The sequence below is a fragment of the Bombina bombina genome, chromosome 4 (genome assembly GCF_027579735.1).
Source record: "Bombina bombina isolate aBomBom1 chromosome 4, aBomBom1.pri, whole genome shotgun sequence".
Lineage (NCBI taxonomy): Eukaryota > Metazoa > Chordata > Amphibia > Anura > Bombinatoridae > Bombina > Bombina bombina.
In genome coordinates this window covers 798,510,359-798,528,359 of record NC_069502.1, presented here as the reverse complement: position 1 = coordinate 798,528,359, position 18,001 = coordinate 798,510,359, and the positions used below count along the sequence as shown (strand labels likewise).

The 18,001-nt window shown below is 40.2% G+C and overlaps 1 protein-coding gene across 1 annotated transcript in view; it reads right to left on the bottom strand.

The window, feature by feature from the left end:
- LOC128657016 (zinc finger protein OZF-like) overlaps positions 1 to 18,001 on the bottom strand; it is a 134,505-nt gene that overhangs the window by 22,927 nt on the left and 93,577 nt on the right. Inside the window, exon 7 of the mRNA XM_053711240.1 lies at positions 3,063 to 3,170. Coding sequence (XP_053567215.1) covers positions 3,063 to 3,170 — 108 coding nt within the window. The remainder of the gene's footprint in view (positions 1 to 3,062; positions 3,171 to 18,001) is intronic.

The following is an 18,001-nucleotide window of genomic DNA, read 5'->3' as shown; positions in this document are numbered from 1 at the left end:
AAAAAACTACAACTAACACCACAAACTCCTCACCATCCCCGAGGAGATGCTACTTGTTCAGAGCGGCAAGGAGAATGACTGGGGGGCGGAGCTAGAGGGGGAGCTATATGGACAGCTCTGCTGTGTGCTCTCCTTGCCTTTCCCTGTAGGGGAGGAGAATATCCCACAAGTAATGGATGACGCCGTGGACCGGACACACCAATGTTGGAGAAATAAAAGTTTTTATTTCAGTCAAACTATAATTCTCACAGCTCTGCTGAGAGAAATTACCTCCCTCAAAATAAGTTTTGAAGACCCCTGAGCTCTGTAGAGATGAACCAGATCATGCAGGGAATACAATGAGTTGCTGACTGAAATATTAGATGCATAGTAAAAGCGCCCCTCCCCCCACACACACAGCAGTGAGGGAGAACAGAAACTGACAGAAAAAACAGATTTAAGCAACTGCCAAGTGGAAAAATGGTGCCCAAACATTTATTCACTCAGTACCTCAGCAAATGAAAACGATTTTACATTCCAGCAAAAACGTTAAACATAATTTCTAGTTATTAAAACAGCTTTATGTACTTCTTACAGTGTAATTCTAGTGAAGTACCATTCTCCCAGAATACTGAAGTGTAAAGTATACATACATGACATTATATCGGTATGGCAGGATTTTCTCATCAATTCCATTGTCAGAAAATAAAAACTGCTACATACCTCTATGCAGATTCATCTGCCCGCTGTCCCCTGATCTGAAGTTTACCTCACTCCTCAGATGGCCGAGAACAGCAATATGATCTTAACTACTCCGGCTAAAATCATAGCAAAACTCTGGTAGATTCTTCCTCAAACTCTGCCAGAGAGGTAATAACACACTCCGGTGCTATTTTAAAATAACAAACTTTTGATTGAAGATATAAAACTAAGTATAATCACCATAGTCCTCTCACACGACCTATCTAGTTGCTGGGTGCAAGAGAATGACTGGGAGTGACGTAGAGGGGAGGAGCTATATGCAGCTCTGCTGGGTGAATCCTCTTGCACTTCCTGTAGGGGAGCAGTTAATATCCCAGAAGTAATGATGACCCGTGGACTGATCACACTTAACAGAAGAAATGTATGTCCATTTGTTGCACTAAAATGTAAGTAAATGTTAGGTATCTGTCAATCTAGGAGTGTCTTTTTCTATATGGAGATTGTAAGGCTAAGAAATTTTTACAAAACAACGAGGCCACCCAAAAATCCAGAAGTCAGTAATTTGTGGCTACATGATGACTTAACCCTTGATTTCCCAAAGGACTCTACACCAGTCTCAGGAAATCATGTATTATTTAGAAAGTAAATAAAAATCAGAACATGGGTTATAAATATATAAAAAGGATAAAACAATGCTATTCAGAAACTATTTCAGAAATCAAGCATTTTTAACTTTACCACTAAGGCACATGTACCCTCTGCAGTGCGGTGCGATATGGTAACTTAGGTCTTGCTAATGATCTATAGCACACGGGCAAACAAATGTCACAGAATCACTGCTGGTGCACGGTGTAAACTTGTCCATAGAGGCGCCTAGCAACCAGTAAAAAGGAGACTTATTACATGCTAGTACAGCAGACACATAACAAGGTATTTCTTAGAAAAATGTGTTTATAAAGCAATTTATGTATGCACAATTTTATGACAAAATTGTAGGTTACTTTACTGGGAGTTCAATGGTCAGACACATCACACACGTACACTCACCTGTACCCTGTATCCCTCAGACACATCACACATGTACACTCACCTGTACCCTGTATACCTCAGACACATCACACATGTACACTCACCTGTGCCCTGTATACCTCAGACACATCACACATGTACACTCACCTGTGCCCTACATCCCTCTGGCACATCACACACGTACACTCACCTGTACCCTGTATACTTCAGACACATCACAAATGTACACTCACCTGTGCCCTGTATCCCTCAGACACATCACACACGTACACTCACCTGTACCCTGTATACATCAGACACATCACACACGTACACTCACCTGTGCCCTGTATCCCTCAGACACATCACACACGTACACTCACCTGTGCCCTGTATACCTCAGACACATCACAAATGTACACTCACCTGTGCCCTGTATCCCTCAGACACATCACACACGTACACTCACCTGTGCCCTGTATCCCTCAGATACATCACACATGTACACTCACCTGTGCCCTGTATCCTTCAGACACATCACACACGTACACTCACCTGTGCCCTGTATCCCTCAGACACATCACACACGTACACTCACCTGTACTCTGTATCCCTGAGACACATCACACATGTACACTCACCTGTGCCCTGTATCCCTCAGACACATCACACATGTACACTCACCTGTACCCTGTATCCCTCAGACACATCACACATGTACACTCACCTGTACCGTGTATCCCTCAGACACATCACACATGTACACTCACCTGTGCCCTGTATACCTCAGACACATTACATATGCACACTCACCTGTACCCTGTATCCCTCAGACACATCACACACATACACTCACTTGTGCCCTGTATCCCTCAGACACATCACACATGTACACTCACCTGTGCCCTGTATCCCTCTGGCACATCACACACGTACACTCACCTGTGCCCTGTATCCCTCAGACACATCACACACGCAAGTCACCTGTGCCCTGTATCCCTCAGACACATCACACACGTACACTCACTTGTGCCCTGTATCCCTCAGACACATCACACACGTACACTCACCTGTGCCCTGTATCCCTCAGGCACATCACACATGTACACTCACCTGTACCCTGTATCCCTCAGACACATCACACACGTACACTCACCTGTGCCCTGTATCCCTCAGACACATCACACATGTACACTCACCTGTGCCCTGTATCCCTCAGACACATCACACACATACACTCACCTGTGCCCTGTATCCCTCAGACACATCACACACGTACACTCACCTGTACCCTGTATCCCTCAGACACATCACACACGTACACTCACCTGTGCCCTGTATCCCTCAAACACACGTCACACTAGTACACCTACCTGTACTTATATTGTCACATATTTCCTGCTTTGCAGCTTCTGGCATATTTGCTAGCCCCTGATCTTCTGTTTGTTCCGTGTTACATACAATTTTAGCATCTTTCTCACCTGAAAAAAATATCAGTAATAGAAATAAATAAATGATTCTTTACATGGTATCTTTGTAAAAGTTAGTTTAAAACAAAATGTGAAAAACTGTAATTTAAGTTAAATAAACCTGAGCCTACATCAGTAGCAGTCACATCTGGAAGAAACATCCCATGAAATGACATCAGCACAACAGTAAATACAACCTGTGTCATACAGTAAAGGGAGGTAGCTGGGAATCCGTTACTTTACTTGCTACAAATACAGCCTCATTGTAACCAATCAGAATTCCCATATGAGACGTATTACAGGGTTTTGTGAGGTTTTCAAAATAAAATGCATTTTCCATTGGTTATTAAAACCTCACTATAGCCCAGGTAATTATATATATATATATTTTTTAATTTTTTTATTTAAATAAGCCAACAAAATAAGGATCAAACAAATCAGATAATATCTGCCACGCAGGGCACAATAACACTAATAGCAATAACACCATTTATAGTACATAGATACTAGCCTGAACTTAACAGGATTAAATCTTTCATCCATAATTTGTTAGTATCTAAACATGAGGTTGACTTAATTTTTTTCTTTTATTCCAAAATAACAATAAAAAAAGAAGAAAGGGGTAAGGGAAAAAAAAGAAAAGAAAAGAAAAACCCCCCTCGTCCCTTTCTCTAATCTCCAATCCCTGTCAACGTCGACTGGTCCTGATCTATATTCATTTGATTCCCTACTCCCTATAACAGGAGATCCATGATGCTGGGAAATCGTTGTGTAGTACGAATTCCGCAAAACTGTCTGATCTTAGAAACGGGGACAATATTCGTTTTTGAATATGAGGCAAATAGGACTTGATTATGGGTAACCAATCTAGAATAAAAAAATTTCTTTTTTTTTCTTTAGCAGACTTTAGATGGAAAGATTCAAAGATTATTTGGTTTTGTACTTCCTGAATAACCATTGAGAAGGGGGGGGGGGCAGATTTTGATTTCCAATTTTTTGCTATAAGATGTCTTATTGACAGGATAATAGATACCAAAGTTTTCAATCCCAATGGAGAATCTATAAGTTGAATATTAAGAAAAATAATGTTTTCTGGTTTCAATAAAATATTGATACCATAAAACTTTTTTAACCAGAAGGATAATTTATTCCAAAATTGTCTTAATCTGGGGCAATAATAAAACATATGTAATATATCTGCTTTTGGGTGCGAGCAACGAGGACAGTTAGTAGGTTGTAGGATGTACATCTTTGACAATCTCAATGGCGTTATATAAGACCTATTTATAATTTTAAAATGAGATTCTTTCCAACTCGATGGAATTCGACACTTATTTACTAGGCTGCAACTTAATTTTATTTCTTCGTCTTCCAAATTTGGACAATCCCGTGACCAAGAAGCAGAAATATTGTTAAGAAAAAGTAGATTCTGTTTATTAAGCATACTATCATACATGAGAGAAATTGAGGGTAGCCCTTCTCTGAATTTCAAAATACATTTTTTGATATCAGACCATGCCAGGAACTGATTAAGTTCCCAGGTATGACTACTGAAATAGTGCCTTAACTGAAAATAAGCAAACATGTCTTTCTGGGTAAACCAAATTGTGTGACAAGAGATTCAAATGAGTGAATATAACCGTCGTTATGAAAGATTTGGTACATATTGATGAGTCCTTTATCGGCCCATTTTTTAAATACGGCCTGGGAGTAACCTGGAGAGAAATCTATTGTGCCAATTATCGGGAGGAACTCGGAAAAGGAATGGTCAATTCCTAAAAGAGTGCAATTTTTTTTCCAAGCTTTAATGACGTTCTTTATAGTTATCAGACCCCTGATATTATAAGGTAGATCCTTATATGTTTGATGTAAGCTGGCTTTAGTAGAAAAAGGATGTAACATATAACTTTCCATATTTGAGCAAGAAAAGATATTTGTGTCTGCTAGCCAGTCTATAGCAATCTTGGCTAGGCAGGCAATATTATATAATTGGATATTTGGTAGAGCGAGTCCGGCTGAATCGCGAGAATGCATTAATTTCCTAAGAGCAATGCAAGGTTTTTTATTTTTCCAGATAAATCTGGAAAAAAACAGAATTTATGTTTACCTGATAAATTACTTTCTCCAACGGTGTGTCCGGTCCACGGCGTCATCCTTACTTGTGGGATATTCTCTTCCCCAACAGGAAATGGCAAAGAGCCCAGCAAAGCTGGTCACATGATCCCTCCTAGGCTCCGCCTACCCCAGTCATTCGACCGACGTTAAGGAGGAATATTTGCATAGGAGAAACCATATGGTACCGTGGTGACTGTAGTTAAAGAAAATAAATTATCAGACCTGATTAAAAAAACCAGGGCGGGCCGTGGACCGGACACACCGTTGGAGAAAGTAATTTATCAGGTAAACATAAATTCTGTTTTCTCCAACATAGGTGTGTCCGGTCCACGGCGTCATCCTTACTTGTGGGAACCAATACCAAAGCTTTAGGACACGGATGAAGGGAGGGAGCAAATCAGGTCACCTAAATGGAAGGCACCACGGTTTGCAAAACCTTTCTCCCAAAAATAGCCTCAGAAGAAGCAAAAGTATCAAACTTGTAAAATTTGGTAAAAGTGTGCAGTGAAGACCAAGTCGCTGCCCTACATATCTGATCAACAGAAGCCTCGTTCTTGAAGGCCCATGTGGAAGCCACAGCCCTAGTGGAATGAGCTGTGATTCTTTCGGGAGGCTGCCGTCCGGCAGTCTCGTAAGCCAATCTGATGATGCTTTTAATCCAAAAAGAGAGAGAGGTAGAAGTTGCTTTTTGACCTCTCCTTTTACCGGAATAAACAACAAACAAGGAAGATGTTTGTCTAAAATCCTTTGTAGCATCTAAATAGAATTTTAGAGCGCGAACAACATCCAAATTGTGCAACAAACGTTCCTTCTTTGAAACTGGTTTCGGACACAGAGAAGGTACGATAATCTCCTGGTTAATGTTTTTGTTAGAAACAACTTTTGGAAGAAAACCAGGTTTAGTACGTAAAACCACCTTATCTGCATGGAACACCAGATAAGGAGGAGAACACTGCAGAGCAGATAATTCTGAAACTCTTCTAGCAGAAGAAATTGCAACTAAAAACAAAACTTTCCAAGATAATAACTTAATATCAACGGAATGTAAGGGTTCAAACGGAACCCCCTGAAGAACTGAAAGAACCAAATTGAGACTCCAAGGAGGAGTCAAAGGTTTGTAAACAGGCTTAATTCTAACCAGAGCCTGAACAAAGGCTTGAACATCTGGCACAGCTGCCAGCTTTTTGTGAAGTAACACAGACAAGGCAGAAATCTGTCCCTTCAGGGAACTTGCAGATAATCCTTTTTCCAATCCTTCTTGAAGGAAGGATAGAATCTTAGGAATCTTAACCTTGTCCCAAGGGAATCCTTTAGATTCACACCAACAGATATATTTTTTCCAAATTTTGTGGTAAATCTTTCTAGTTACAGGCTTTCTGGCCTGAACAAGAGTATCGATAACAGAATCTGAGAACCCTCGCTTCGATAAGATCAAGCGTTCAATCTCCAAGCAGTCAGCTGGAGTGAAACCAGATTCGGATGTTCGAACGGACCCTGAACAAGAAGGTCTCGTCTCAAAGGTAGCTTCCAAGGTGGAGCCGATGACATATTCACCAGATCTGCATACCAAGTCCTGCGTGGCCACGCAGGAGCTATCAAGATCACCGACGCCCTCTCCTGATTGATCCTGGCTACCAGCCTGGGGATGAGAGGAAACGGCGGGAACACATAAGCTAGTTTGAAGGTCCAAGGTGCTACTAGTGCATCCACTAGAGCCGCCTTGGGATCCCTGGATCTGGACCCGTAGCAAGGAACTTTGAAGTTCTGACGAGAGGCCATCAGATCCATGTCTGGAATGCCCCACAGCTGAGTGACTTGGGCAAAGATTTCCGGATGGAGTTCCCACTCCCCCGGATGCAATGTCTGACGACTCAGAAAATCCGCTTCCCAATTTTCCACTCCTGGGATGTGGATAGCAGACAGGTGGCAGGAGTGAGACTCCGCCCATAGAATGATTTTGGTCACTTCTTCCATCGCTAGGGAACTCCTTGTTCCCCCCTGATGGTTGATGTACGCAACAGTTGTCATGTTGTCTGATTGAAACCGTATGAACTTGGCCCTCGCTAGCTGAGGCCAAGCCTTGAGAGCATTGAATATCGCTCTCAGTTCCAGAATATTTATCGGTAGAAGAGATTCTTCCCGAGACCAAAGACCCTGAGCTTTCAGGGATCCCCAGACCGCGCCCCAGCCCATCAGACTGGCGTCGGTCGTGACAATGACCCACTCTGGTCTGCGGAATGTCATCCCTTGTGACAGGTTGTCCAGGGACAGCCACCAACGGAGTGAGTCTCTGGTCCTCTGATTTACTTGTATCTTCGGAGACAAGTCTGTATAGTCCCCATTCCACTGACTGAGCATGCACAGTTGTAATGGTCTTAGATGAATGCGCGCAAAAGGAACTATGTCCATTGCCGCTACCATCAACCCGATCACTTCCATGCACTGAGCTATGGAAGGAAGAGGAACGGAATGAAGTATCCGACAAGAGTCTAGAAGTTTTGTTTTTCTGGCCTCTGTCAGAAAAATCCTCATTTCTAAGGAGTCTATTATTGTTCCCAAGAAGGGAACCCTTGTTGACGGAGATAGAGAACTCTTTTCCACGTTCACTTTCCATCCGTGAGATCTGAGAAAGGCCAGGACAATGTCCGTGTGAGCCTTTGCTTGAGGAAGGGACGACGCTTGAATCAGAATGTCGTCCAAGTAAGGTACTACAGCAATGCCCCTTGGTCTTAGCACAGCTAGAAGGGACCCTAGTACCTTTGTGAAAATCCTTGGAGCAGTGGCTAATCCGAAAGGAAGCGCCACGAACTGGTAATGCTTGTCCAGGAATGCGAACCTTAGGAACCGATGATGTTCCTTGTGGATAGGAATATGTAGATACGCATCCTTTAAATCCACCGTGGTCATGAATTGACCTTCCTGGATGGAAGGAAGAATAGTTCGAATGGTTTCCATCTTGAACGATGGAACCTTGAGAAACTTGTTTAAGATCTTGAGATCTAAGATTGGTCTGAACGTTCCCTCTTTTTTGGGAACTATGAACAGATTGGAGTAGAACCCCATCCCTTGTTCTCTTAATGGAACAGGATGAATCACTCCCATTTTTAACAGGTCTTCTACACAATGTAAGAATGCCTGTCTTTTTATGTGGTCTGAAGACAACTGAGACCTGTGGAACCTCCCCCTTGGGGGAAGTCCCTTGAATTCCAGAAGATAACCTTGGGAGACTATTTCTAGCGCCCAAGGATCCAGAACATCTCTTGCCCAAGCCTGAGCGAAGAGAGAGAGTCTGCCCCCCACCAGATCCGGTCCCGGATCGGGGGCCAACATTTCATGCTGTCTTGGTAGCAGTGGCAGGTTTCTTGGCCTGCTTTCCCTTGTTCCAGCCTTGCATTGGTCTCCAAGCTGGCTTGGCTTGAGAAGTATTACCCTCTTGCTTAGAGGACGTAGCACTTTGGGCTGGTCCGTTTCTACGAAAGGGACGAAAATTAGGTTTATTTTTTGCCTTGAAAGGCCGATCCTGAGGAAGGGCGTGGCCCTTACCCCCAGTGATATCAGAGATAATCTCTTTCAAGTCAGGGCCAAACAGCGTTTTCCCCTTGAAAGGAATGTTAAGTAGCTTGTTCTTGGAAGACGCATCAGCCGACCAAGATTTCAACCAAAGCGCTCTGCGCGCCACAATAGCAAACCCAGAATTCTTAGCCGCTAACCTAGCCAATTGCAAAGTGGCGTCTAGGGTGAAAGAATTAGCCAATTTGAGAGCATTGATTCTGTCCATAATCTCCTCATAAGGAGGAGAATCACTATCGACCGCCTTTATCAGCTCATCGAACCAGAAACATGCGGCTGTAGCGACAGGGACAATGCATGAAATTGGTTGTAGAAGGTAACCCTGCTGAACAAACATCTTTTTAAGCAAACCTTCTAATTTTTTATCCATAGGATCTTTGAAAGCACAACTATCCTCTATGGGTATAGTGGTGCGTTTGTTTAAAGTGGAAACCGCTCCCTCGACCTTGGGGACTGTCTGCCATAAGTCCTTTCTGGGGTCGACCATAGGAAACAATTTTTTAAATATGGGGGGAGGGACGAAAGGAATACCGGGCCTTTCCCATTCTTTATTAACAATGTCCGCCACCCGCTTGGGTATAGGAAAAGCTTCTGGGAGCCCCGGCACCTCTAGGAACTTGTCCATTTTACATAGTTTCTCTGGGATGACCAACTTGTCACAATCATCCAGAGTGGATAATACCTCCTTAAGCAGAATGCGGAGATGTTCCAACTTAAATTTAAATGTAATCACATCAGGTTCAGCTTGTTGAGAAATGTTCCCTGAATCAGTAATTTCTCCCTCAGACAAAACCTCCCTGGCCCCATCAGACTGGGCTAGGGGCCCTTCAGAAATATTATTATCAGCGTCGTCATGCTCTTCAGTATCTAAAACAGAGCAGTCGCGCTTACGCTGATAAGTGTTCATTTTGGCTAAAATGTTTTTGACAGAATTATCCATTACAGCCGTTAATTGTTGCATAGTAAGGAGTATTGGCGCGCTAGATGTACTAGGGGCCTCCTGAGTGGGCAAGACTCGTGTAGACGAAGGAGGGAATGATGCAGTACCATGCTTACTCCCCTCACTTGAGGAATCATCTTGGGCATCATTGTCATTGTCACATAAATCACATTTATTTAAATGAATAGGAATTCTGGCTTCCCCACATTCAGAACACAGTCTATCTGGTAGTTCAGACATGTTAAACAGGCATAAACTTGATAACAAAGTACAAAAAACGTTTTAAAATAAAACCGTTACTGTCACTTTAAATTTTAAACTGAACACACTTTATTACTGCAATTGCGAAAAAACATGAAGGAATTGTTCAAAATTCACCAAATTTTCACCACAGTGTCTTAAAGCCTTAAAAGTATTGCACACCAAATTTGGAAGCTTTAACCCTTAAAATAACGGAACCGGAGCCGTTTTGAACTTTAACCCCTTTACAGTCCCTGGTATCTGCTTTGCTGAGACCCAACCAAGCCCAAAGGGGAATACGATACCAAATGACGCCTTCAGAAAGTCTTTTCTAAGTATCAGAGCTCCTCTCACATGCGACTGCATGCCATGCCTCTCAAAAACAAGTGCGCAACACCGGCGCGAAAATGAGGCTCTGCCTATGCTTTGGGAAAGCCCCTAAAGAATAAGGTGTCTAAAACAGTGCCTGCCGATATTATTATATCAAAATACCCAGATAAAATGATTCCTCAAGGCTAAATATGTGTAAATATGATCGATTTAGCCCAGAAAAAGTCTACAGTCTTAATAAGCCCTTGTGAAGCCCTTATTTACGATCGTAATAAACATGGCTTACCGGATCCCATAGGGAAAATGACAGCTTCCAGCATTACATCGTCTTGTTAGAATGTGTCATACCTCAAGCAGCAAGAGACTGCTCACTGTTCCCCCAACTGAAGTTAATTGCTCTCAACAGTCCTGTGTGGAACAGCCATGGATTTTAGTGACGGTTGCTAAAATCATTTTCCTCATACAAACAGAAATCTTCATCTCTTTTCTGTTTCTGAGTAAATAGTACATACCAGCACTATTTCAAAATAACAAACTCTTGATTGAATAATAAAAACTACAGTTAAACACTAAAAAACTCTAAGCCATCTCCGTGGAGATGTTGCCTGTACAACGGCAAAGAGAATGACTGGGGTAGGCGGAGCCTAGGAGGGATCATGTGACCAGCTTTGCTGGGCTCTTTGCCATTTCCTGTTGGGGAAGAGAATATCCCACAAGTAAGGATGACGCCGTGGACCGGACACACCTATGTTGGAGAAATAGAATATAATTTACGTTGATCCGCTAAAGAAATAAATAATGGTAAGTTCTGTAAAGGGTATAATAGGCGTGGGAATATAATTGTCTTAATAACACTCACACGAGCAGACAATGAAATAGGCAGTGAGACCCAATTTTCTAGGTCAGCTTTAATTCTCTGGATAAGAGGGGGTAAATTTAACTTATACCATAACTTTGGATTAGCATGTATATGAATACCGAGATATTTAAATGTTTCCGAAATTTTAAAAGGAAAGTTGGGCTTTGAACGGCTGTTTTTTTTTGACCCACATAAGCTCACTTTTCTTTGAATTAATTTTATAGCCGGAAAAAGAGCTAAAAGTATTAAGATTTTTTAGAACAATAGGGATTTCTTGTGCTACATCTTCTAAGAATATCAGTAAATCATCCGCATAGATGAGGAGTTTTAGGTTTTGGGATCCAAATCTGATGCCTTTAATAGTGTCCCTAAGCCAGATCGCTAACGGTTCTAAAGCAATATTGAATAAGAAGGGCGATAGCGGACAGCCTTGTCTTGTGCCTCTACCTAGAGTCAAGGGTGGAGAAACATTACAATTGACCAGAAGATATGAGATAGGATTCCTATAGATGTTATGTATAAATCGTATAAATTGATTTGTAAAACCAAATTCTTCGAGAGCTCTGAATAAATCATTCCATGTAATTGCGTCAAAAGCTTTTTCGGCATCCAGACTAATTAAAGCTATATCCTGATTAAATTGGGTCTGCTGACTTTTATCAGTATTAAAGATGTAATCTATACAGGTTAAGACTTTGCGTATGTTTTTTGACGAATTTCTGGTGCTCATAAAGCTCGTTTGATCGAGGTGAATTATCTTGTCAAAAGAGATCGAGAGCCTAGATGCTATAATTGAAGTTAAAATCTTATAATCTGTATTGAGAACAGATATGGGTCTATATGACGCAGGGTCTTCCGGCTCTTTATCTTTTTTAAGAATTAAAGAAATATTCGCTGCTGTGAAATTTTTCGAAGTTTGTTGATCTTTAGTAAAATAGCTGTTAAAAAGTTTTTTCTAGTGTCTCTATAATCTCTTCTGACAAGATTTTGAAAAATTCGGCCGGTAAGCCATCAGGACCTGCGGCCTTATTTAGTTTGGTTTTCTCTATGGCTTTTCTTATTTCGTCTTGAGTTATGGGAGCATTCAATGTGGATAAATCTGTATCTAACATTTTCGGCGTATTAATCTTTGTCCAAAACATTTCTTCCTGAAAAGTATCAATTTCTGTCCTTGTATACAGTTGTTGATAGTATGAATAGAAGAAGTTACTAATTTCTAGGGGGTCTGAATATCTATTATTACCTTCCCTTATGGACAATATATAGTTTTTTTTTTCCTATTTCTGGTTAGCTTAGCCAAAAACTTAGTGGAGCAACCATGAAAGATTTTATAATAAAGGTTATTTTTTACTTCTTCCTCTTGAATTTTTTGCTTTATTATAACATCCCTTTCCTGTCTGGCTTTCATATATTTTTTCCAATTGAGGTCATTACGAAGATTATTATATCTTTTATATGCATTTTTAACTTGATTGGCAAGGGAAATTTCTAGGGCCACTGCTTTCTTTTTTTTGGCACACATATATGCTTTGATCTCTCCTCTTAGGACTGCCTTTGCGGCTTCCCAAAATACCTCTATTTTATTAAAATAGGATATGTTATTGACACAATAGTCTCTCCATATTTGCCTCAGCCATAAGGAAAATCTAGAATTGTTGTAGAGATATCTAGGGAAATACAAAATTTGATTTTTACTCTTATTTTGAGTCATAGAGGGGAACAAAACTGAGATACTAGCATGATCTGATATAATAATATCATTTACCTGCGGGTCTAGCCTGAGGATGGATAGCGATTCTGAAACTAAAATATAATCAATCCTTGAAAATGTTTTATAAGTTTTAGATTCACACGTATAGGTCCGAGAATCAGGATTCTTAATTCTCCAAATGTCAATAAGTTTCATCTTATAGCAAAAAGAAGTAAAGAGTTTAGGTTGTCGGTCATATTCTTTTTTATTTTTAGTATCAAATCTATCGAGTTCAGTACATAGAGACATATTAAAATCACCCCCGACTATAACATTCTGATTAATATAGGGAAATAATTTAGTCTGGATTAACCTCCAAAATTTGGGGGAGAATTTATTCGGGGCATATATATTGCATAGAAGTAATTTAGTATCCTGGATTTGGATTTGCAACAATATAAATCTAGTCTCAGGGTCTTTCTCTTTATTCATGATCTTGTATGAGAGTTTCTTATTAATTAGGATTGCAACACCACTTTTTCTGGTAGTGCAAGGGGTGGCTATAACTTCACCTACCCATTTAGATTTTAGTTTGGGTATTTCAGAGTCTTTAAGGTGAGTTTCTTGAAGAAAAACAATGCTTGGGTTTGATTTCCCTAATCTTTGGATAACTGATTTACGTTTTATTGGTGAGGTTATCCCTCCTACGTTCCGTGAAAGGAGTTTAAACTCTTCGGCTAAATTTAGTCCTGTAGGGTTAACTATCTATATAAGAATATTTGGATTTTCAACACTAATTTAGACATTTTGATAAGTAGGACTAAAGTCGGCCAAGACAGGGGGCAGGAGGAGAAGGGAGGGGGGAGAGGAAGGAACGGGAGAGCAAAAAAACAAAACAAAAAAAAAAACAGAAAACATAAGGTAAAAAGAGAAAAGAGAGACTTAAAAATAACATTAGGAGCTATCGGATATACACTTCTGCGCTTCTTCTACAGAACTAAGAGTTATCCTATTACCTTCCTTCATTATTATAATTCTTGCAGGATAAAGCATACGGGCATTTTCCCCTTTATTGATCAATTGGGTACAGAAAGGGGCCATGTTTTTTCTTTTCAGAGCAGTTTCATTTGAAAAATCCTGAAACAACAAGATTTTTTTACTTGCTATAGTGAAAGTTTCAATTTTCTTAAAAAGTTTAAGCATTTGAACTTTATCTTGGAATCTGAGAAGTATGAATATACATATTCTATTTCTAACTGTACCATCTTGATTGAGCCTCCTAGGGCCTATTCGATGGGCTCTCTCTATTGATAGAGGAAGTAAATGAGAAGGGAATCCTAACGCTTGTGGGAGGACAGTAGATGTAAAATGTAATAAATCGTCAAATTCTGGGGTATCAGGCAGGCCAACAATTCTGATGTTGTTGCGCCTGGAGCGATCTTCTAGATCCTCCAGGCGATTTTGTAGGTTACAGATTTTATCCCCTTGTTTTTGCAAGGCATTTTCTTGTGTATTGACTAAATCCTCTAGATCTGAAATTCTAGTTTCTGCATCCGAAATTCTACTAGCAAACTGTTTAACCTATGATGAGATCAGGTCTAGCCTAGATGTGATATTTGACAAATCCTTTTTGATGGAATCGAATTGAGGTATAAACAACTGACTTAGCTGTGTTATTAGTGTTTGTGAGTCAGGGGGGTTGGCCAGAGCTTCTGATATAAAATCTGAACTAGCCTCAATTAGTTTACTTTTTTATCTTTGGTTTTAGCAGGCATTATGGGTGAGTTATGTTTCACCTGGGTGACAAATCTTTCCATTAAAGTGAATATAGCTATATAGTACAATATTGTAAATAGTTTTAAATATTGTGACAACAATTATTGTGCAAAAAGCAAAGAGAGAGTCTTGCAGGACCCTGTGAGAAAAAGAAAAACAAAACCAAAAAAGTATGTGTACTTGTGATTTTTTTTTTTTTTTTTTTTTTTTTTTTAAATCCTAGTGTGTCTAGTGCCTGCTTATCTCATTGAAAATTAGGACAGAGGAATAGAGTATTAGCTTGGCCTAATCAGAACGTGGCAACCTATCCTGGTAGACTGCATATAATTAAATCCTGGGGTCCACACATCTTGATTAAATCAATTAATTTTAGAATTACTTATGCCAGGAAATATAGAAAAGAGAAAAGGGAAATACAAATAAAACCTAGCAAGGTATATTGATATATCTAATAATGTTGCAGAAGGATATATATTGCAGCTAACAATAAATCTTTAGCAGTTTCTTAATGATATATATTACAGCTGATATTGAAATAAAAAAACATAATTTATGTAAGAACTTACCTGATAAATTCATTTCTTTCATATTAGCAAGAGTCCATGAGCTAGTGACGTATGGGATATACATTCCTACCAGGAGGGGCAAAGTTTCCCAAACCTTAAAATGCCTATAAATACACCCCTCACCACACCCACAATTCAGTTTAACGAATAGCCAAGAAGTGGAGTGATAAGAAAAAAGTGCGAAAGCATATAAAATAAGGAATTGGAATAATTGTGCTTTATAAAAAAAAAAAAAAATCATAACCACCACAAAAAAGGGTGGGCCTCATGGACTCTTGCTAATATGAAAGAAATGAATTTATCAGGTAAGTTCTTACATAAATTATGTTTTCTTTCATGTAATTAGCAAGAGTCCATGAGCTAGTGATGTATGGGATAATGACTACCCAAGATATGGATCTTTCCACACAAGAGTCACTAGAGAGGGAGGGATAAAATAAAGACAGCCAATTCCTGCTGAAAATAATCCACACCCAAAATAAAGTTTAATGAAAAACATAAGCAGAAGATTCAAACTGAAACCACTGCCAGAAGTACTTTTCTACCAAAAACTGCTTCAGAAGAAGAAAACACATCAAAATGGTAGAAATTAGAAAAAGTATGCAAAGAGGACCAAGTTCCTGCTTTGCAAATCTGATCAATCGAAGCTTCATTCCTAAACGCCCAGGAAGTAGAAACTGAACTAGTAGAATGAACTGTAATCCTTAGAGGCGGAGTTTTACCCGACTCGACATAAGCATGATGAAATAAAGATTTCAACCAAGATGCCAAAGAAATGGCAGAAGCTTTCTGGCCTTTTCTAGAACCGGAAAAGATAACAAATAAATTAGAAGTCTTACGGAAAGACTTAGTAGCTTCAACATAATATTTCAAAGCTCTAACAACATCCAAAGAATGCAACGATTTCTCCCTAGAATTCTTAGGATTAGGACATAATGAAGGAACCACAAATTCTCTACTAATGTTGTTGGAATTCACAACTTTAGGTAAAAAATCAAAAGAAGTTCGCAACACCGCCTTATCCTGATGAAAAATCAGAAAAGGAGACTTACAAGAAAGAGCAGATAATTCAGAAACTCTTCTGGCAGAAGAGATTGCCAAAAGGAACAAAACAGTTCCAAGAAAGTAATTTAATGTCCAATGAATGCATAGGTTCAAACGGAGGAACTTGAAGAGCCCCCAGAACCAAATTCAAACTCCAAAGAGGAGAAATTGACTTAATGACAGGTTTTATACGAACCAAAGCTTGTACAAAACAATGAATATCAGGAAGAATAGCAATCTTTCTATGAAAAAGAACAGAAAGAGCAGAGATTTGACCTTTCAAGGAACTTGCGGACAAACCCTTATCTAAACCATCCTGAAGAAACTGTAAAATTCTCGGTATTCTAAAAGAATGCCAAAAAATGATGAGAAAGACACCAAGAAATATAAGTCTTCCAGACTCTATAATATATCTCTCTAGATACAGATTTACGCGCCTGTAACATAGTATTAATCACAGAGTCAGAGAAACCTCTTTGACCCAGAATCAAGCGTTCAATCTCCATACCTTTAAATTTAAGGATTTCAGATCCTGATGGAAAAAAGGACCTTGCGACAGAAGGTCTGGTCTTAACGGAAGAGTCCACGGTTGGCAAGAGGCCATCCGGACCAGATCCGCATACCAAAACCTGTGAGGCCATGCCGGAGCTACCAGCAGAACAAACGAGCATTCCTTCAGAATCTTGGAGATTACTCTTGGAAGAAAAACTAGAGGCGGAAAGATATAGGCAGGATGATACTTCCAAGGAAAAAAATGCATCCACTGCCTCCGCCCGAGGATCCCGGGATCCGGACAGATACCAGGGAAGTTTCTTGTTTAGATGAGAAGCCATCAGATCTATTTCTGGGAGTTCCCACATTTGAACAATCTGAGGAAATACCTCTGGGTGAAGAGACCATTCGCCCAAGTGCAACGTTTGGCGACTGAGATAATCCGCTTTCCAATTGTCCATACCTGGGATATGAACCGCAGAGATTAGACAGGAGCTGGATTCCGCCCAAACCAAAATTCGAGATACTTCTTTCATAGCCAGAGGACTGTGAGTCCCTCCTTGATGATTGATGTATGCCACAGTTGTGACATTGTCTATCTGAAAACAAATGAACAACTCTCTCTTCAGAAGAGGCCAAGACTGAAGAGCTCTGAAAATTGCACGGAGTTCCAAAATATTGATCGGAAATCTCACCTCCTGAGATTCCCAAACCCCTTGTGCCGTCAGATACCCCCACACAGCTCCCCAACCAGTAAGACTTGCATCTGTTGAGATTATAGTCCAGGTCGGAAGAACAAAGAAGCCCCCTGAACTAAACGATGGTGATCTGTCCACCATGTCAGAGAGTGTCGTAAAATCGGTTTAAAGATATTAATTGAGATATCTTTGAGTAATCCCTGCACCATTGGTTCAGCATACAGAGCTGAAGAGGTCGCATGTGAAAACGAGCAAAGGAGATCGCATCTGATGCGGCAGTCCTAAGACCTAACATTTCCATGCATAAGGCTACCAAAGGGAATGATTGTGACTGAAGGTTTTGACAAGCTGATATCAATGTTAAACTTCTCTTGTCTGACAAGGACAGAGTCATAGACACTGAATCTATCTAGAAACCTAAAAAGGTTACCCTTGTCTGAGGAATCAATGAACTGATTGGTAAATTGATCCTCCAACCATGAACTTGAAGAAACAACACAAGTCGATTCGTATGAGATTCTTC